Source organism: Apium graveolens, chromosome 8, assembly GCF_009905375.1.
Source record: "Apium graveolens cultivar Ventura chromosome 8, ASM990537v1, whole genome shotgun sequence".
In the NCBI taxonomy this organism is placed as follows: Eukaryota; Viridiplantae; Streptophyta; class Magnoliopsida; order Apiales; family Apiaceae; genus Apium; species Apium graveolens.
The window spans coordinates 2,620,606-2,644,231 of record NC_133654.1 but is presented as its reverse complement, the minus strand read 5'-3'; the positions used below and the strand labels follow the sequence as shown (position 1 = coordinate 2,644,231).

The window sequence follows — 23,626 nt, the reverse complement described above, 5'->3', positions numbered from 1 at the left end:
TAAATACGATTTGTCTAATGCATATCCGCAGCCGGTAATTTTTACCGATCAAAGTCATTCCAGAAAACTATTCATACAAACCCGTCAATGTGTTCATTGAGACAAGGAAGACCATTTTGAATTAGAGTAACATGTTAAATATTTCTCCGTCTCAATTTATCTGTGTTGTTTGATTTTTGATTGTTTAATTGACTTTATTTTAATCGTAAATAAAAATTCATTCTTTCATTATTTTGTAAAAATGAAAAATATATATTAAAGTAAGTTAAACACAGTTTCTGATGATATAATTTTTATAAATATTTTCGATAATGTATTATGTTAAAATTTCAGTTAAAATTAAATTAATTTGACACTAAAAAATTAAACAAGACAAATAAACGGACACTTCCTTCTCGGGCAGCTAGCCAACATTTTTGAAATTGAATCTAAACCTCAATTGTAGCCGGCTTTCAATTATTTGACACCATTTTTTATGCTCTGTTATAGTTAGAGCCGGCGGTCGGGCCGACCGTGCCGGACCGAATTTGAATTTGTGAATGTTTATGCACAACAAAAACAGTGTTGAGATTAACAAGCCGCCTCAATTCACAGATCAACAGAAAGATATAACAATTTTGACTGTATAGATATCTTTATGAACGTGTGATTTGATTATTCCTTTTTATCATAAAAATATAGTAATGCAATAAATGTCATTTCAATGGATAAAAAATTAAAAATGTTTATGTTGAAAGTGTCATTCATAATTGTGATCAGACATTTATATGGCACGTAATAATCCCGGGACACGTGTTCCATCAAAAATAAAATTTTATATTTTATTATTATTAAAATATTTAAATACATATAAGTGCTTCCAAAAGTTAAACAATATAAAAATGTATTCATAAACCCATAATTTAAATCATGGATTATCGTTTATGGGCGAGTGTACGTTACGTATTTTAAGATGAAAAAAAAGTATAGTTTTTTAATCTTTTTTTAAAAAATTTTATTTTTCTGAATAAAAGTTTAACATTATATTTTTATTCAGAAAAAGAATTTTAAAAAAAAATTATAGAACAATAATTTTTATTCATCTTAAAATACGTGTCGAACACTCTCCCAAAAAGAATAACAATTGGGAGAGAGGGAGGGAATACGACGTACCTTTACTTTTTTTTATTTGTGATAATCTCTATTTAACTTTGGATATCATGGTGATATAACCCTGTGCATAGCAAGAAGTTCTATTTATTTTGTATGCTGTGGTTGTGGTTTGCATTAAAATAATTTTAATTTTTTTTTCCATAGTTTTGAATGACCAGAGAAAATTAAAAGCTAGACACTTGTTGTACTCAATAGGAGGTTACTTGTATCTGCTTTGGTGCATGGATCAGATTCTTAATTTTCTCTCATCATGTGTTTGCTTATTGAATAGGACAGGTACCCTGCAACTCAGGAAATGTTATTTAGATACTAACTTGAGCTTCTGGCTAGTATTTGCCAAAAAATTTCATTTTAAACATATTTAATGACAAAAATTGAGTAGATAAATAATGTATAAGCTTATATAGAGTAGAATGAAATGAGTTGCACACTAATCTGGCATTCTTTTAGTGAATCCTGACAAGCGAGCAATTGTTGCAACCATCTATCCGCGATAATTTTCACAAATAGGTTTAACACTGAAATCTTTTGTAAATGTATGGTGCCACGTCATTTATCCGTGGTAAAACTCTATCAGATGAGTTTTTTGCTCTCTGCGAAAAATTATAGCAGATAGATGATTGCTAATGATCAATTGTCGTGGACAAGCTTCCTTTTTTGTTATAGGAATGATATTTCACATAGAAACAGCTATTTGTACTGCATTCTGGTATTTTACACAAAGATAGACTGCAACTTAATGACAAACAGTACATATTGCTTGGTGAAATGATACAATTGGAAATCGAAAGGAGTTCGATGAGACTGCAGAGGATCATCCAAATATATATCCAAATGCAACTCAACAAATACATTTATATAGTAAAATACCAGAGAAGGAAAGAGTTTTTCCAGCTTCTTTTAGGTGATCAGATAGGTTCACTGACTCTTTTGCCTTTCAGATGATAACCAGCAAACTGAGTTGAACTTTGTTATTCGTGCTGGCTGTTAGAAGAAGAGTGTTCTTGCTCACTGCCAAGGTCAATATCTTCCGCTTCACTACCATCTAAATGGGAGTTGATGCTGAAGCTACGTTCTGAACTGGCATCGCTGCTTGTGATCAGAGATCTGGAAGTATCAGATATCCCGACTTTAGTTGACTTAGATCTCAGGCTGTATACAGAAGAAGCAGGAACGTCTTTCATTAGCGATCGCATGTTACCTGAGATGCTGCGCCTGATGTCCTGTACCGTAAGTGTCAATGAAACCAAAAAAGTCAGTTGTAGTAAAATCGGAAAGAACAAATGAAATAGTATACCGATGACCTCTTGGTCTACTGGTATCACCCTAGCTACCCTTACGCGATGTCGAGGATTCACATAGAAAATGTGTGTCACTTGATGCCCATATAGAGTGTGCATTTAGCAGCAACATTTTCATTATTTGAACTAGTAAATGGTGATAGATAAGTCCACATACCATATGCCTTATGGCCATTTCTAACGATTTCTTGGAGAGTGATCGGCCAAATCCAGAACTCTCTTGAGAAGAGGGCTTCTTAGTGGAGTTACCATGATTAGAGATGAGATAATCTTGCTTTGGTGGTGCTAGTTTTCTCATATTCACAACTCTTTCAACCATTTGAGTTCCCATTAAAACAGGGTTTACGTCATCATCAGTGTTGGAGTACTTGCGACTCTTCAATATCACAGGTCTCCCGCTGTTTCTAGAATTTCCACTGGAGACCTGTGCTTTTGATGACAAGTGTGGTTTCTGCCTGGGTTTCTCACTAGAGACAGCTTCAGCAGAAGATGCTTGAGAACTAGGTGCAGACGGCCTTTCCTTAGATGTTGAAGCATGCCTTTTGGACGATGTTGTCCTCAAATTTGGTGGAGCATCAGCAGAGACACCAGGCGCCTCAGAGGACTTCTGTGGTTTACACTTCGCTGCTGGAGAAACAGCACGTGATGGCACTGTTTTTTTAATGATTGTAGCTCTTGACTTTATCAGTGAAGAAGAACGACCGGCAGGAGCAGATGCACTAGACACACTAGATTGGTCAGATGACAGACATGGAGTTGCACATCTTGATGTCGATTTAGAAGATGCTAGTATAGAGGGCCTTCCAGTTGGTGTAGAAGAACGGGCAGTGGACCTTGTTGGCGTAGAGGACCTCTTATGAGGAGCCATAATTTTACTAGAAGGAACTGACGCTGTTCTTGAAGAAGGGGTAGAGGACCTCAAGGGCTTCACTGATGCAGGTAACGTGGGACGTCCTGTCGGTGTTGCAGGTCTAGCGACCGATCCTCCACCACCTGACGACGACGACCTTCTGGTACCAGCACTGGCAGATCTTCTCTGCCTACCTGAAGTTACCTCACTCGACGCAGATTCTAAAGAGGGTTCTGCTAGCTGCAAATGCAATACCAAATATTTTTAGCATGGAATTTTCGCTCACAAGCTACATATAGTCAAGTGAAGTGAAATAGAATCAACATTGACTGCCACAATAAGCCCATGTATTTGGAGAACTTCGTTATTATTTATCAATAGTAAATTTATTCCATAAACAAACACACACACACACCGGAAGCCTAGCAACTTGATAATTGACAAGTCCGACAAAAATATATAGTTCTTACTTTAGATCTTGGAGCAGTGGTTTGGGATTTAGCCTTTCCAGTTGCATTTATCACGCCCTTCTCCAATGTAGTGCGAGGTAATGTAAGAAGCCTGAATTATTTGAAAGTTATTCATAATGCATAGAGTAACCATAGCAATGAAAAGCGAATAATTTATTAGAAACATAGTACATCATATCAGGCCATATATGTTACTTGTATGGTTAATTATATTACTTTGAACTGCATCTCGTCCATAAAAAAGGAGAAATTAAAAATGTGAAGCAACATCTCAAGTGCTGTGGTGTCGTATGAATAGTATCCCATGATAGCTAGTTGTTCTCCCAATTCGAGCCAATAGACACCCAGAAAAATCAAAGAAAATATTAAAAAATATGGAAGATTTATTCAGCAAGGCATGCAATTAGCTCATACTATTGAAGGAAAGACATCACATAAATATTTCTTTTCTTAGGGTTGATAAAAAAAGGCCTGTTTTATGACAGCTGGTTTTAACGTGAGAGTAATATTCATAATGTCTGTAAACTACTACAGACTAACCATCTCCACATCTAGTGATTTCTAGCTCAAGTTGTGCTTATGAGTTTTTGTAGGTGATCTTACGTAAAAAGCATTATTAAAAGGAACTCATTTTTCTTCATAAGAAGTTTTACAGCTCTTAATCATTTGAAGTGTCACTTTAACTGTAATACAGCAAGAATAGCTGACAAAAACATACTTAAGGTATTAAGCATATGCAGAAGTCACAAGTTAAACAAACTTATTATCATAACTATATCTTGAGATGTTACGGCAAACAAACTCTGGTGCATCACTGTCACTTCTATAAATGTTGTCAGCTCCTCTTTATACAAACTAAGCTTTTGAATTTCGAATGATAACAAGCAAAGGACGCATTTATAGCGACGAAGTCATTTAATAGCTCAACAAACTGCACTGTCACTTCTGATTAGTAACTATCAAAATCAGGTCAGCACCATTTTTTCTAAGTTCCAACCACCTAACAAAAGCAAGATTACAAATTTCCTTTTAAAGGATTTGTGTGATTATTTTGTTCGTATAGATGTTTAACTTTTAAGTATCATAGCTAATGATTCATCAATCGCAGATTAATAACCTGATCTAAATGCATTTGAACCTTACAGCAGTTGGCTGTCTATTATACAAAACAAGAGCATCAACCATTAAAGAAAAGAGATCATGAGAATAATGATAAGAGTAAAAATATGAAAACTACCAGTCGTAATCAGTTTTGCCATTTTCAGAATCCAGGAATTCATCAGCTATTGTTTTCGGACCATGCACCGTTGTGTCTATTGATGTTATCTTTGGTTTTGATCCTGTAATCAAAGTGTATCATCATCAATTTTGGTCAACTTAAGCATCAACCAACAGAAGTACAAACATACAATCATACAACACAAATACATACTTATACTTTCAACTTCGTACTATAAATGAATAATGTAAGGACTTGTATTTGTATCATACCAAATGAATCATCAAAATCATCAGAGTTTTGAAGCAATGAAAGATCATTTCTTCCCATTTCACGGTTCCGCATCTCGAAAAACATTGACAAATCATCCTCATTCTCCTTCATCACATTCCTATATTCTACTGAAGCCTGCAAAGTTCACCATAACTCAAACTCTTAATCTACATCAAATATCAATAAAAACACTAGATTCTTAGTGCATAAACACAACAAGAAAAAACACACTACTTCAACTCTAAGCATTAAAAACTGATTTTTTTTTTATCAAAAGCAGCCACATTTCATGGATCTAAGTCAAACTTCAAACTTATTCAACAAACTATCAATCAACACACTAATTATTAAAAAAATATCATCAACTCATTAGAAAACTGCATGAGTTATCAACACATTTCAATAACATTTCTAATCCAGAAAGTCAAGAAAATCAACATAGTTTTTCCCTGCATCAAGAACGATCATTCTCACACAGACACATAGAGGGAGAGGGAGAAGGAGAGGGAGGGAGGGAGCGAGAGAGAGAGAGAGAGGGAGGGAGGGAGCGAGAGAGAGAGAGAGAGAGAGAGAGAGGGAGAGAGAGAGAGGGAGAGAGAGAGAGATCAACATACTAATTACTAAAAGAGATTATCAAATCATTAGAATTAAATGAGTTATCAATACATTTCAATAACATTTCTAATCCAACTAGTCAAGAAAATTAACATAATTTCTCCCTGCATTGAAAAATCAATAAACACACACACACACACACAAACTAAGAAACATGTGCTTACAGCCATTGATGCTGAAACCAAGCTAAAACCAAGATTGGACAAGATGGGCAATCACAAAATCTCAACTTTAGTATAATACAATTGTTCAAACTAAAGAAATATTGAAAATAAAGAAACTTTTGAAGAAAATTTAATTTAAAAGAGGGTTCAATAAATGAGAAAATCTGAGGAGAGTAGCTTTGACAAAAAGGCTTAAAATTTATTTCTTTTTGCTAGAGCGGGGGGAACAAACAGTGTATAGAGGATTTGAATTAAGATGATATAATAAAAATAATAAAATAATATATAAATGTGTGTATATTTATTTTGATTCTGCAGAATGCATTGAAACTCACGATGACATTTTTACCAGAGCATCCTAGGAAGTTGTATGATGTTTATGTTATGTGTGTATGTAGATTGTATGTAATGATGCCACGGTTTGATGCTGTCACTGTGGCTTTCCTGGCCCAACACGACCGGACCCAACTGAGATTTTACAGTGCGTACTGATGTGTACTGTATTGAGTATATGAGATACTGTTCAGTTGATATATTTATTTGTGATTTATCAGATAAAATCAGATAATTTATTGTTGATTTATAGTAATATGTCAAATACTATTCGGTTGATGTATTTATTTGTGATTTATCAGACAAAATCAGATAATTTATCGGTGATTTACGGAAATCGGTCAAATGCTATTCGGTTGATGTATTTATTTGTGATTTATCAGACAAAATCAGATAATTTATCGGTGATTTACGGAAATCGGTCAAATTAAATATATATTTTTGACCGATTTTTGAGTGATTTATTGACAATTTTTGAAAAATCGACCGATTTTTATAATCATGATTGTATATTCCAATTACTTAAATTTTATTTAACAATAAAATTATCAAGCATTTTGAAACAATATTAGTATTCGTGGAAAGAAATAAATAACAAAAGAAGAAAAATATCAGAAAGTTTGAAGTACTACCTCCATCCTGTTGTTTCTTGGATTTTTGGAAGAAAAAAAAAACTCGATTTGGTATAAATTATAATGACAATTAAAATTAAACGATATTGATATTAAAATGTTACAGATTTAAGTCGGAGTAATTATAAATTACTTCAATTTCAGCTTCTAAATTTTGTTAAAACTGATTTAGGAAGTGTTATCGAGTTGAACTGAGTCGAATATTTTTAAATATCAATACAGATTTTACAAGAAAGTCTAGACACCGTATCGGGTTTGAATTCGATTAAACGATTTTTCTATTTTAATATCAAAACTCGACTCGTAAAAATTTGACAACTTGACTAGGTGTCACATACTTAGGCCCGTAAATAAACCGGATTAATTTAAATCCATATTCATATCCATTCATTTTTTCGGATTCGTATTTGAATCGAATCGGTCCCGGATTTTTTATAAGCCAATTCATATCCGGATCTGTCCGGATCAGATATCCACGCCATTTATGTATATTTACTTTTAAAAGTAACTTATTACAAAAAACTATTAAATAAATTGGATTTTAGACACTAGATTGAATGAAGTATAGAAAACACGCATTGAACGAGGATAAAATTTCCAAATTAGAAATAGTAAACTTTTATGTATAAATCGAATCCGGTTAATAAAGGATCGGATCAACCTAAATTTATATATGCTTCATTTTTAATTGGATTTTTTTTATCGGACCGGATTTTGGGTAGAATTTTTAAAAAATAATTGATATCCATTAAAATAATATCGAATCGGACGAGGTCGGATCAAATTTTCATTCCATTATCTACACATACTCGTATTAAGGAGGTATTTAAATCTGTTCCGCAATTTATATTAGTCCATGGAATGACATGAAATATATGATATGATATGGAATCAATCATGAAAATCCAATATCCATATATTACTATTTTAATGTCAAAACTCGGCTCGTTAAAATTCGATAACTTGGCTCGATGCCACAGACTTAAGTCTGTTAATGGATCGAATTTAGATCAGATTGATTTAAATTCATATCCATATCCATTTATTTTTTTGGATTTGGATCGGATCAGTCCCGGATTTTTTATAGGCCGATCCATATTCGGATCCGTTCGGATCACAGATTTCAGATCAAATATTCGATGCATTTATATATATTTATTTATTAAAGTAACTTATTTTCAAAAATTATTATAAATTGAAAACATATAGTCATCGAATTGTAGAGTATATGATTATAACAATAAAAAAAATTGATATATCGAATTAAATAGTTATTTGAATTGAGATTGGGGTGATATATGGTTCTGAAAAATTAAAATAATTAGAGTATAATATGGAAATGAATTGGACTTTGGAGAGTAGATTGAATGAAGTATGGACAATGCGAATTGACCTAGGATAAAATTATAAATTAGAAATAATAAACTTTTTTATAATATATATAAATTGGATTAGGTTATTAACGGATCGGATCGACCTAAATCTATATACACTCAATTTATAATCGGATAATTGAATTTTTAATAAATAAATTTATATCCACTAAAATTTTTTGAAACTGGATCAGATCGGATCGAATTTTCACTTTATTACCCGGCACATACTCGGATTAAGGAGGTATTTAAATCTCTTCCGCCATTTATGTTTGTCCATAGAATGACATGAAATATATGATATGATATGGAATCAATCATGAAAATCCATATCACATGCAGAGCTTTGACTAGCTAGAAATAAGTGAAAAATGTACAAAAATAGAACACATGGAGCCCAATTAGAAAGATGCAACATTACAAAGAGTTGGCTAAAGTAGTACTCCTCCGTCCCTAAAAACGTTTCCTCTTTGTGTTAGACACGTTTGTCAATGCACACTTTTGATCGTTAATATCTTTAAATTCGTATTAGTATTAAATATAAAGATTTCACTGTATTAAAGTACTGATAAATACGAATCCAACGAGATCACTCATGACTATGTTTGATATTATAGATTAGACGTAAATTAGTAGTCAATCGCTTACCGTGAACAGTACCGAAAGTCAATATAGGAACATCATTTTGGGACCGAGGGAGTAATAAAGTATATGTTTTATAATTTGAAATTTAAAAGTTTGAGGATATTTGAAAGTAGTAGGCTTAACGTGGGTTTGTTTAAACTTGGGAGCTCTTGAGTGCCACTTTTTAATTGTTTCACGAGTTTAAGCATATATAAAAAGTACAAAATGCCAATTAATCTATTTACTTTAATTTTTTTTAAACTAATTTATGTTATTTAATTGAGTTGTTGAAAAGATGAATAGGGAGTTGTGGTGGTGGGTCACCTTTAAAATAAAAGTATCCCTCGAGTACCGTGAGTTTTTGAACTTCGGTGGGCCTCACGTTGAATAACTCCATGATTTGTGGGCCCAATTTGTATAGCCCGATGAGTTATTTAGGCCCCTGAGCAGGATTATCTGTTATCTGAACCCACAGTCCACAGTAGGGTTGGGATTTTCTATAAGTTTCGAATATTTCCGATTTTATCGATTAATCCTGATTAATTGCTTATGAGATATGTAATAGAATCTAAATTTGAAATTTAATTAATTGCTATGAATTCTTCTTAATCAGTATATTAAGAAAAATCTACTAAGTATAATAGATTTAATTAAATTTTAAAAAAATATGAAATATATATATATATTATGATAAATATAGATTATTTCATAAATAACTAATAAATAACGATACTAATTAAGTATAATTTAAAGAGCTAAGTTCCATGAATTCCTCATTTTTTTGTGGAGTTTATAAATTCTCGTAATTAAAATATTACGTACAAAACATATTATTTTGTGAATTGTCTTGCATAAACATCAATATTTTAATGAAAATTATTCATAACACATCCATTTTTTTGAGTTGAAAAATGCAAAACAAGTTTAGTGTGCAGAACATACATGTTTTACTCGTAAAATATATGAGATTGTAAGAATTTCATATAAATGGTGATGTTTATATAAAATGATTCACAAATAATATTTCTGGAAAATTTTACGTAATATTATAATTGCATAACGTAAGTGCACTTCAGGACTTACAAAAAAAAGGACTCCGTAGAACTTTATTCATAATTTAAATATGAATATACAACCGGGTTTTTTCCTCCGATTATTCCTTCATATTTATCCTCGACTTACAGACTAATCCTCAGACTAATCCTAATTCGATATTTCTAAGTATTAGTTCTGATTACCGATTTTTACTACGTTGTTTCTAGTGAATATTTTTTTCGAGATTAGCAAGGTCCTTTGTATTTTCAAATGCCATTTGAATTCATTTTCAAAATGATCGAATAATGGACACAGGAGGAGCCCAAAATGCTAAACTACAAAATACAGTGGTTTACAAAAGTAGGCCCATGATCACGTTAGGCTGTATTTAGTTGGCCCATTCCCACAAAGAAGACAAATTTTGATCATCTCCACTTAAAAAAAGAAATTTGACTAATCGAAGCTTTACAAAACCCCTCTTACAAAAATGTGAAGGGGTTAATTAAAAATTTACTTCCTCCGTCTCGGTTGATTCTTAACATTTGAAATGTAGAGTTCGACACGCATACTCATATCCACTATAGTTACATAACTTATTTTTAAGATTTTTTTTGAATAAAAGTTTAATATTTGAATTTTTATTCAAAAAATTTATTTTTTTATAAAATAAGTTATGTAACTATACTAAATAAGAGTTTTAAAATGCATGACGAATTTCCTATTTCAAATGTTAAGAATTTAGTAGAACGGAATAAGTTAGTAATGCCAACAGGAGAGGACCAAGATCCTTACAAAGAGAAATGTTAGAGTTCCCAAAAGCGTTCTCGAATATTGTGTCGTCATATTCTGTTGTTAATGAAATGGATCTCGTGCATTAATACAAATCACATTAAAAAAAAGTGTAATATATCATTTGGGAACACTTTTGGATCATTTTATGGAGGCATTACTATGTAGAATAAAGACATAAATTTTGGTGTATTAATTTCCAATTGTAGTTTCTGATTAGATGAAGAATCTGTCAGTCTGTCAGAGTTGGTGCTCAGAAAACAATTCAAGAAAAAAAAAGCACAGTTCAACTGTCAAGGTTCTATAGCTGAACACAACCTCATCTCATATCTGCAATGAAACAACAATTTATAAGTCACACTGTATTGAATATTTGATCAGTCCTGCTACAGATCATGCTCCAGACATTTTACATGAACTCTAACTAATGCATCTTCCATTTTTTCTGCAATTCAGACTCCGAAGACTCCTTTAGCTGAGGATCCAAGACCTAAGTCGATATTGTTCTGTTGGTGATCATCTGAAAGATATACGCGAAAAATGAGCAATAAGTTTATGAAAAGGATGCATTACATAAACTATTTTCGACAATTTGTAGTTGAAATGCTTACTATCTGTCCCGGAGGAAACAAAAAAACAAGCTCCAATAACTATGTAGCATAGCAGAAGAATGAGTCCTTTCAGATAGTGAGAAGTTCCATCCTGTTAAAAATTTATCGCGTTAATTTCTGTATCACCATAGTTTTAATTCAGCAAGATTACTTAACTAATGTTGAATTGGAATTAAGATTATCTCATACCTGCAGGGTGAAGGCTGTGACAATAATCGAAAGAGCAAGAGAGCCAGTTTCAAGGAGATTGAAATCAAGATCCATGTTGATTCCCAGTATCCAACCAAACAACACACTTGCTGGTACCTGTGTTCACGAATGTCGTTGAACATAAAGACTAATGTAGAATCTAAAGTGTCATTTGGCTTAAATGCTGTGTTCTTACCACAAACATAGCAATCTGAGTTGCAGAACCTAGAGCAACACCCAACGTAATGTCCTGCATTGTGCACGAAGACAGCATGTGTGAGTGAGAACAGGCCTTCATTATGAATTGTGATCATATAACACATAGAGCTTAATGCATGCAGTTCTACTAACCAACTTGTTCTTGAAAGCAAATATAACAGCTCCAGCATGTTCTGCTGCATTTCCAACTATAGGCAATAAGATGATACTAATGAACGTGACTGATATTCCCCAAGATGCCGAAGCTTCCTGTTAATTGATGGAGATTATTAGACTAATCAACGTCGTTTTACCTAAACTAAACCACACATATGAATAAAAATCCATGAGCAAGTTATTATACCTCAATAGTACCAACAACATACTCAGACAAAATAGCTATCACAGTTGTCATCCCAACAAGCCAAACAACTCCACTCCAAAATCCAATCACCGGTGTTTCTTCTAAACATACAACATCATCATCCTGTTCTTCCTGATCATGCCAGAATCACGTAAAATATACTCCTATTTAACACTCAATTAAGCATATATGCAATATTGACATTGTGCTTAGGTGCGTTCTCTATGTCACTAAATAAAATCAAGATTTATTAATTAATCACCTCTTGTGCTTCGAATAGTTTGCTATGAGTACAAAGCTGGAAGAAAATGTAAGCCATATATGCAACCAACATAATTATACTGCTTGCTCTCGACAATTGAAGAGTCGCCTCAGGACTATAAGCAGCAGATTCACCAGCATACCGGAACATCAAAGGAAGAACATGACATAACAATGCCAGCAACAGAAGAGCAGAGTTCACATCAGCTTGTTTCTGTTACATGTCAGAATCAGATAAATCTGCTAAATTTCGATCAATAGTACTAATAACAATGCATTAGAAATTACGATAAATTAACAATGTACCCTGTCATAATTTTGCTCTTTGTGTAGATTAACAAGGCCACCACAAAACAGAGAAGTTCCAAGAACCAACAGCAGATTAGAAAGAATAGAACCCAGAAGTGAATACTTGACAACATCTACTTTCTGTTGCCATAGAGCAAATATTGCTATTATCAGCTCTGTTGCATTTCCACATGTTGCATTTAGGAGGCCTCCCGCTGCAAATTTGTAATTAGGGGATAAGTAAAATATTAATCCTTCTAAAAATCACCGATTTATCACTCGATTAATCATTCCAATATATTCTGCTGATTTGATTTTATAATCCTATTAATCATTGCATTTTTTTTCTTAAACAATATATATAGTTTACTAAATTAATTATTTTTGTATTTAATTTAACACATTCAATTAATACTCCGATTAATCACAAATTATATAAATAATAAATGAAAGATTACTCTACCGACCAATGCCGATTTCCGTCTTTCAGAACAATGATAATGAGCTACAAATTCAATTAAAAAAAAACATGCATTCAACTTGTAACTATTTAAAATAATTTTTTTGGGTAAGAAATCTAAGAAGAGGGTACCTGTGGGACCAGTGTAGAAAGCAATTTGCCTGCATTCAAACAAAAACAAAAGGAGAAAAATAAGAATCTTATTTAATTTAATTGCAGTTTACTCTGTTCTAATTTGCTATCAACGATAAATCATAAAAGGCGGAACCAGAATTTCACAGCAGAACGGAGAAGATTCACAATTAAAACATGATTACACAAAAATTCACGATACTGTTCATTAACTGCGATGAGGCTAAATAAAATAAATAAATATTTTTAATTTTCGGAAAATTTACCATATACATAAAATAAAATGTTTCGAATTCAATTTTCTAAAAGACCGGAAGGGTCCCGGGCCTGGCACCCCACAAAACAAAAGGTACCCTTACATGTAGACACGCATCAACCATGTACGCATTTACACAAACATATCACGCATCTGGAGGACATAGAATTGAGTTCTTACTCGGTTAGAAAACTGATGCGCTCCGCAAGCATGGTGAGTCCAAGCATACTCAAAGCAAACACCCAAGGCTGATTTCAAATGAGAAAAAAAAAACCACATTATTTTAAATTTACCAAAATCAAATTTCATCGATTCGATCGAGCTACAAATCATTGATAAATATTAAATATTAGCGTTACGAACAATGAATAACATTTCTTACTCTGGCAACCCCGTAGCACTGTGCGATTATCGCTAGAGGCACAGCAGGAAGGAGGACACAGAGCTTGGTTCCGAACATGACCTCTTGTAAATTAACCAAAAATTTCTTAAGCACACTACACCGAACTTTCGAGGCGAGATCGATATCGGATTTTTTCCGTAACGACGAAGCCGATAAATTATGCGCAGTTCGGCTAATCCTGATCTCCTTGCTCACACCTTTCACATTCCCATTCTCCATTTGCCAGGGCTCAATCACCTGTTCTATTGAGTTAGACATAACTATTGCTTTCAAGTTTTAGTATCTACTACTCTTGTATTTATATAATTTACTTTTGTGGATAAATGATAGTAATAATTAGTTGAGGCATTAAAATGTGACAATGCAAGATGATGCATGGATGTATTGGTGTTATGTAAACGGTTATAAATAAAGACAATCATAGTCATTAACGCAGCTTCCAGGAAATTTCGTATTTTATTTTTTCTAATTTAAGGTGAATTTTTAGTTAAATTTTATACACATGAAATTTTATTATTTCCATTTTTTGATATAAATTTTGAGTGATACGGTATATTTATCAAAAAAAATAATTGACAAGGGAGTATCTTACCTTAATAAGGATTTCATGCTAAACAAGATTTGAATTTTAAAAATTGGTCTTAGCACCTTATTATGGTTAGGTAGCCATTTTTGTTGCATGTGTGAACCACCACCTCACGGAAATTAATTAGGGGACGGATTTGTTGGGTTGATCTGGATTTCAACCTGGTTAACGGAATAAAATAAAATTTTATCATAAATTTGTATTGAGATCACATCCTCATTTTCGTTAGCCAAGTTAAAGGTAAATGATACTCTCTCTGTCCGGACTTTTTTGTCCTATTTTTATTATCACTTGTCCTAAAACAATTGCCCACTTTAATAATAATGGTAAAAAACATGCGAATAAAAGGGAAAAAATAAAAAATAAGGTAAATATAGTAATTAAAGATCCGTATATAGTTAAATCTCTTTAAAGTAATAAGGCCGGGACCAAAAAAAAAATTATTTTAACGAGTTTATTACTTTATCATGAGTAGAAATACATTATGTCCATTATGTTGGGTCCGGTGAAAAATATTATTTTAGCGTAATAATCGATTATTACTTCATCGAGGTTTAACTGGAATGGCAAAATATTACTCCCTCAGTCCCGGCCAATTGTTATCATTTATTAGAGTGTCCGGCACATATTTTAAAATAAATATAAAGTATAGTTCTATAATTTTTTTTTTAAATTTTTTTTTTTTAAATAAAAATAGAATGTTTAAACTTTTATTCAGAAATAATTTTTTTTTAAAAAGTTATAAAACTATATTTTTTATTCATCTTAAAATGTATGTTGGACACTCCCTTAGAAACGATAATAATTGGAAGAGACGGAGGGAGTAATATATCTGGGTTGATTGAATACAATGTAGATTTTAATTAATGAATAAAAAACAGGACGGAATGAGTAAAATTTGAAGAGAAATACTAGGAACCCCAAATTTTTCCCTCATGAAATTCCTTTAATATGATGTGTCACATGCATAGATAACAACTTTTCTAATAATAATATAAGACCCTGCGTGTATACATCTGCGCACACGAATCGAAATTTGTCATGTGTCAGCCGCGTCATTGATTAGTGTGAATAATTGGAGATCATCAAAAATCGTTAAAAAGTAAAGGTAAATTGATTAGTGTGGGCCCGCAAGGGTTGACTCAGTTGGTTAAAAAGAGGAAAACTAACCTCTTGGTCACAGGTTCGAATCCCACGGGAGGAGAATTTATGATTATGCCTCCTGAGTCAGAGTCTGTCGCTTAAATGCGGTTTATCTTGGTTCACGTGATTTGCAGGCTATTACGTAAACCTGAATGGTAGCAGCTGCGGGTTACCTGCGATAAAAAAAATAAAAAAAAATTGATTAGTGTGATTATTAACTAAAATTACATATTCATATGAAGTGAACTAGAATCTTGTTCAAGTTGTGCATGCAACGTGAGGCAGAGGCCTAGGTGTATTGACAAATAAGGAATGAACGGACAAAAAAGTGTGTTATGTAGTTACAGGATGACGGATTTCTAATTCTGACATAAATGAGTTGTTTCCAACGAGAGGCGGGGAGAAATTTCGTATGAGAAGTTCCAAAAATTGTAAGAACAATTGCGATGCACATCAGGCCTTATCCGTTTATAGAAAACGGTCGATTTTTTTACGATAAATTATATACATATATTTAATTAATTTCATAAATAGCTAATAAACTTTTAATAAATCAAACAATATTTCAAAATCGCTTATAAATCATAACTTAATATTTCAATTAATTAGTTGCGATTTTCAAAATCGGAAATTAGTATAGTACACCTATTTCAAATAGTTGTCATTTTTATCTACAATTTTCTGGCGACGTTTAAAGAATCAACATAATTTTCCTATAATTCAGCATATTATCATATTATCAATTTTGATAAACATAAAAGTACAAATCTCCACTACATTATTTCTTTTGATGTATCTAAGAAATATATTCAAAATAATAATATGAGAAATGAATATGTCAAGTTACTAGTTCTTCTAAAATCTTAAAATGTATCATGATCATATCTTATATCTTAACCTAAGAGATATGAGATCCCTAACTACTAATTTACCGGATGTTCGGCTAAAAAATGGATGAAACACCTAATAATTCACTCTTCAAACCTGAATAAATGGGTTTTCGAGTGGGGTGTTAAAAAATGAGATATGATCACGATAAGCCCAATTTCCAACATTCTGGAATTTTACGAGAACTGCTAACTTACATGTTATCAGCCGGAGGAAGTAGGAATCAGGTTTGACTTACTACTACCCCCTAATATTCTCAATAATTATTGGAAATATTGATATTGTACCTTGACGGGTCTAAAAACAGGACGAGATCACCACTGGGTAATTAATAAATATGTATTATGGTGGGCTCAAAAAGGGACGAGATCCCCGCCTAGTAATTTACCACAAGCTAGGCCCAAAAATAAACGAAACACCTAATAATTCACTATTTAAACATGAATAAATGGTTAACTTCAAATTTTAGGAAACTGGACATTGCATCAAAACTCAAGTTGGTGATGTTCGACTCACTGCTCTACCACTCTTCAAACCCGAATGTTCGACTCACTGCTCTACCCCTATTCAAACTTGAATAAACGGATTTTTGAGTGGGGAGTTCAGATATGAGATATGATTTTTGTTAAGATATGAGATATGATTTTGATAAGACTAATTCCCAATATCTTGAGATTTTAAGAGAACCAGTAACATGAGAGAATAGGTAATTGATGGTTCTATAATAAAAAACACCCACAAAATATCTCTCCCGGTCATTTAATGACCCCATGAAAAAACCATAGGCCTTTTACCTATGTTCCTCCCTTACAATACCTTTGGAAATTTTGCCGTAGGGAATAAAAGCCTACGCCTACCGAGGGCATGTTCATGCGTAGGCTTCCACTACGATCTTATCTATTATCCCGCTTTACGATCTTATCTGTTATCCCGCTTTACACATGTCATTCACTCAGATATCCTGTCATTCTCCTCACCCCTTTCCTGCCTCCTATGTGTCTCCATAACCCGTAACGGTCACTAGACTATAAACGTAGTAATAATAAGGAGAATAAAAGAGGTGTCTCCATAACCCTTAACGGTCACTAGACTATAAACGTAGTAATAATAAGGAGAATAAAAGAGGGGAAGAGAGAGAGAAAAAACATGCAATCTGGTCAAAAAAAAATAAGTTCAATCCTACGGACAAAAACTCAAAATCAAAGTTACGACCATCAGTAATTATATTGAAATATTTTTTTATGATTTATGTCATGGATAATTATTATTTTGTTATATTTTAAGTAATTAAATGCAACCGATCGACCTATTCACAAGTTTTATGTAAGTGGATTTTTTTTACTCTATCTTGTGAATTTTTCTGGGTAAAAATAATGAGACTTTACTTTAATATATAAAGTCTGTGGGATTTTACCCGTTAATTTTACCCTATTACCCTCCTAACTAAGACCGTATTTACAAAAATATCCAACTACATCTATAACTTATACGGTTTGTAACAGGGCTGTCTTGACAAAAGACAAATGAATGCTCCCCAAATAAATACTCCACTTTTTACTGTGCTGCTTGATATCTGGTTGAAAACTACCGATACACCCACTTGACTACACGAACTGCCATTCATTTGTCAGGATTGAAGCTATATTATTACCGTTTCTTCCGGTCGAAATTAAAGCCTAATGTATTATACTGTAATCCCAAATTTTAAGATACTAAATGTTAATTTCAAATTTCAAATTTGAAATTTGAAATTTGAGCATCACATAAAGTATGATTTCCATCTCAAAACAAATTATTCCACTTTCTTATGTTTTTTACAATTTCAAATTATTTGTATCTTCATCTTCGTCTTTCTAACATATACAGTTTCTATGAATGTATTTTAGATCTTTTACTTTTGTCTCTCATGTAACTTTTAACTTATATATATCCAACAACATCAAATATTATTTTGCAGATTATATGTGAGTTTTTCGGGCAATATCATCTATTATGATACAACTAAAGGTGGTGTTTGTATTTCTGTTGTATTTTGTTTCAAGATTATCATTACTTTTTTTGCATTTTAACCGTTCGATAAAAGTTCTGTGAGTGTTGTTAATTGTTATTTTGGTATTTAGTTCATTCTAAATTATATTCGCAGTTGTAGATGTTATTACTAACCCTTTATACTACTTAATCATGATGTGTTTGTATTATTATTTACATTTGATTATTTTTTTAATGGGTATTTAACAACATCATTTTTTTCTTTTGCCAGATTGTGTAAACTTTTTCAGGAGAAAATAAGGTACAATTATACATTTAAGTTGTTTGTACTTACCTATTTTTGTTTGAAGATGATAACAATTTTTTGCATTTCAATCGTTTGATAAAAGTTCCAACAGAGTTTTACATAATTTGTAGGTTTTAATCCTTTCTAGATTGCATTTATATTGGTTGAGTCTATTTCTAATCTTTTTGATATAGATTGATGTGATACATTTATTTAGGCAGGAGCTTACAAAACAGAAATGTAATATTCTGAATTTAAATATTGAAATGTATATAAGCACTTAACTTTCATACATTATAATAAACTATTCTTGGACTATAAAGTAGTCGAAGTTTATAATCGGTTCTTACATATTGCAGGGAGATATTAACAATATACACCTTCTTACATGTATGAAATAAGTTAAGCACGCATTTTTTAGGTGGCATAAGATATTAATTCTATAATATGTTTTATGTATAGTTACTCTGTTCACCTTCATAGACAATTTTATCATGGTGACCGGTGATATTGTGTTATGTCTTTTTATGCAGGAGAGACTAATTAAATAATATTAAGAAAAATAATACGATGGTGCATATTGTTGTACCATCTTTGATATTGTGGACAATAATTGTTATCATCGACAACATTAGAAGTTGAAGAAACATCATCGAGAATTTAAAAGAATGATAAATGTAACTTATTTGTAGAATGATAGTTCCAAGGTAGTTGAAGCAACATCAAGGTTCATGTGATGGAGCGTTGACAAATTTAGATTCTTGGTTGATTTATAGGTTGATTAAAGAAAACTACTTGATGCAGCTTAGTTTTGTGTGGACGGTCCTTACACCCGAATATATACATTTTAAAGCCAAGTATTCATTTATATTATATCATTAATGAGGCCTTGCAGAATTGCAAAATTTGGGATTTTATTTATTTTTGGTCGGTATTATAGTTTGGTCAGTATTATAAGGGGTGAGATAGTGTGACTAACAATCATTAATATTTTGTGTTCAAATCTGTATGGTTTTTATAATTTTCATCAATAACAACATTTCTCTGTCTTTATGTTTGTTAATTCTTGCCTCTGAAGTTGCATATGGTAATTAAGATTAAAGAAAAGTGTAGGAATATGATTTTTTTGCTTGAAATCCTACCCTGAATAGTGTACAAAATTCACACGGGGTTTTAAACTGGCTCTTCACACAATTTTGTACGTGAATTCATAATCTGTTTCGAAGGGTACATTCGGACAGATCCAACGAAGGCTATGATAAATGTAGTTTTTCACAGGGATATTTTATAAATATATGTGAGTTTAGTTGTCACGAATAATTTTTTCGAGACATTTAAGACAACAAGTGATTGCATAAATTGTTGTAAGTTGACTTCTTGCAATTTGAGTTTAAATTTGACAATTGCTTTAGATCTTTTTAATCTAATTATTACTAATGGCATTCTCTTCTTTCTAGCGAATTAAATGGCGATCTCTTCAGTAATGAATTAAATGGCGATCTCTTCAATTTAAAAGTTCATAGTTTTATGATTATTGCAAGTTTTTACCTGGTCTGCATTCAATGTTGAACTGAAATTTCTTTTGGTCGTCTTCAACTTCAGTGAATTTTCATGTTTTTCATGTTTAATATAAGCATGTGAAAAGGTGATTGGTTGACTCCACTTTGAAGTATGAACAACTGAAGTGTAGAATGCACTATGTATCAGCTAACAAAATTGTGCAAATCTTGACCCTTAGTAGTGATATGCTTATATGCAGCTGTTACGGTGATTGGTGAAGTTGCAGGACTTTAGTAATGTATTTTATTCAAGTAGTGGCATGATAATATTATGTTTAATTTGTCTAGGTGATTTGAAGATCAGGATTTGTACTCGAATTCAATTGTTATAAATTATGCTTATGAAATAAAGTTATTAGCAAGCTCGAAAAGTATCTACTTGGTCCATAATATTTGGTATATATTTCATGTAGTCTATGTCCATGTTGGGAAGAATTTTTGGCTATTGTACTCTTCTATTAACCAGGCTAATGAGTTAGTTAATGTTGAGTCATATAACATTACAAAACACTTCTTACTTCAGAATTTCAGAGACAACTCTAAAGAGTCAAGTTCAAAATAGCTGCATTTTTGAAGACACATGCCATATTGATTGTTCTACGACCCTTTATGATATTGCTATTAATGAATTTCTCAGGATAAATGTATTGAAATCCCATTAGTTACATAATATATTATATGATTTATTCTGGCATTCTTGCCACCTTATGTTATAGATCTTTGTTGAGTTACTGATATACATCCTTCACAATATTATGAAATATAGATATGGATACTTTCACTATAATAGAAATCCAAGTTAATGAAGATCATACATGATTGATCTTCCAACTAAAGAGCACGTCCTAATACAATTTCCCAAATACTGCAAGGTTATAATACATTGTTAAGATATTGTCTCAAATGATAATAAAATTAGAAGGATATCCATTAAGCAGTTGCTTACAATAACATACATCATAATAATGCAGTTTTTTAACATTATCAATTTGATTAAATAATAATCAAACTGAATTCTAAAATGAAATAAAAATTGCAAAATAATTTCGGTTCTATAGTTTATTTTACAATAACTAGCTTACAAATTGCTATTACCATGACTACATAAATGTAATTTTAATATCATAAAATAAATTAATTTCCAAAAAAATGTTGTCTCGGTATTTATTATAATTAAAATTTAATATCTAACTACATTATATCATAACACATAAAATAAAACACAACCTATAAGTCGTCACTAACTAAAAAGAAAAAAACATTACTTCAAGTTATATGTGGAGGAGTATTATTGAGACTCAAGAAATATTAAATCAGGGAGTTCGTCGAAGAATTGAGGATGTACAGAGTACGAATATATGGAATAGTCCATGGTTGCCGTGTGAAAACAACGAGTTTCTTACATTAACACGTTGTTCCAAATTGGAAGAGGTGCATGTGTTTAATTTGATGCAGGAGGGAGGATGTAAGTGGGATGAAATTGTATTACATTACATTTTAAATGAAAGAGATGCTCAGATGATTAAAAAATACCGATCCCTATTGTTCACAGATCTGATTCGTGGTTTTGGCTGCTTGATAATAATGAGAAGTTCACTGTGAAGAGTTGTTATAGAAGGCTGCAAGAAGAACAGACATGGGAAAATCAGTGTTCCAGAAATCGCTAGGCGTGCCAGGGCGGTGAGGATACCTTCGAGAGATTAATCAGTAAGTCGGAGATTAATCGGACCGATTAATCGGAACATTAATCGGAAGAATATAAATATTATTTTTAATTTTTATAATTATATAATGATCAATATGTCAAATATTTGTTTAAAAAAAGAAATTAGAATGGTATCAAACAATATCTACACATTTGACATGCGTTACGTAATAATTATTGATTTACAATATTAACTATATTTTAGTTCACACTTTTAAATTAATTATAAGATGTTATTTTTTTATTTTAAGTAAGAAAATAAATATATTAGATTACTTGTTATTTCTTACCAATACTTTATATTAGAAATTGACATGATATTGTGTGAAATTATAAAATTAATGAATTAAAATTATAGAAACATAAAAAAAAAATTTTTTTTATTATTTTCCGCCTAGAGCGATACCCGCGAAAAACAAAACTTTAACTATTGATATAATTTTAGTTGGTGGAAAGAGTTAAGGGCCGCCTAGGACCGATTTTTGACGGCCTAGCCCGCCTAATCCCGATTTTGACCCGATTTTTTGAAAAAACGCCTAAATCACCGCCTAGGTCCGAGTCGGGGCGTTTTACCACCGCCTAGCGCCTAGGCGCCGCCTTGACCGATTTTTAGAACACTGGGGAAAATACAACGTTTTGGAGGAAGCTTTGGTCACTTGATCTACCAGGTAAAATTATCAGTTTTATGTGGTGCGTGTGTCGAGCATGCCTACCTACAGCCGTGAATTTAATAAATAAGAGGGTCGATATTAGCTCTTTATGCTAGGGCTGTCAAACGGATATGCCAATATCCGTATCCGCATCCGCAATCATTGGATTCGAATACGGATAATATCCGCTTTATTTCGGATACAGATAATATCCGTTTTTTTCGGATACGAATGCGGATATTTCAGACGAATATCGGATTTTTTGAATTTTTTTGTTGCCCCTACCGTTTTGACGATGATTATAGAACATTTTTTATGATTAAAATACAAATAATATATTTATATATGTAAAAGTATGTATACAATTATATAAAATTTGTATAAACGTAGTATTTAATACATTTACACACACTATAAACTAAAAAAATATATTTAAAATTATATTTTTATATAATTTAAATATTATATATGTATTTAGTTTCGGATTCGAATATCCCGAATTCGGATACGGATAATATCCGCTTTTTCTCGGATATGGATACGGATTTTTCGGACGAATATCAGATCTTTCAAATTTTTTTGACAGCCCTACTTTATGCTCCTGGTGTGTATGTTGTGAGGACAGTTTGGACAAATTTAGGAATGCAGAAAATTATTCATGAGGAGCAGCACAAAAATATTTCACATAAAATGCAACAGATTTTCAGTGGGTATGGACGGGAGAAACTGGCATGGATCATTATGATATGTTGGAATCTCTGGAATCGTAGAAACAAATGGGTGTGGGATAAGAATAATGTTTCTGCATTTGGTGTCCAGTCAATGGCA

At 32.1% G+C, this 23,626-nt stretch overlaps 2 protein-coding genes across 2 annotated transcripts; both read right to left on the bottom strand.

The window, feature by feature from the left end:
* Positions 1-1,826: 1,826 nt before the first annotated feature.
* Positions 1,827-6,417, bottom strand: LOC141678064 (uncharacterized). Its single transcript, XM_074484265.1, has 6 exons — positions 6,045-6,417; positions 5,265-5,400; positions 5,011-5,113; positions 3,774-3,864; positions 2,611-3,543; positions 1,827-2,375 (listed from the first exon to the last, which is right to left on the bottom strand). Exons 1-6 carry the CDS (start codon positions 6,048-6,050, stop codon positions 2,124-2,126), a joined length of 1,521 nt encoding a protein of 506 aa, XP_074340366.1. The 5' UTR covers positions 6,051-6,417; the 3' UTR covers positions 1,827-2,123.
* A 4,587-nt stretch (positions 6,418-11,004) lies between these two features.
* On the bottom strand, positions 11,005-14,357 carry LOC141678065 (vacuolar cation/proton exchanger 3-like). The gene is made up of 11 exons (XM_074484266.1): positions 13,972-14,357; positions 13,770-13,837; positions 13,334-13,362; positions 12,760-12,956; positions 12,455-12,667; positions 12,193-12,324; positions 11,982-12,098; positions 11,827-11,880; positions 11,631-11,747; positions 11,442-11,532; positions 11,005-11,350 (listed from the first exon to the last, which is right to left on the bottom strand). The coding sequence occupies exons 1-11, from the start codon at positions 14,248-14,250 to the stop codon at positions 11,283-11,285; spliced, it is 1,365 nt and encodes a 454-aa protein (XP_074340367.1). The 5' UTR covers positions 14,251-14,357; the 3' UTR covers positions 11,005-11,282.
* Positions 14,358-23,626: the final 9,269 nt, after the last annotated feature.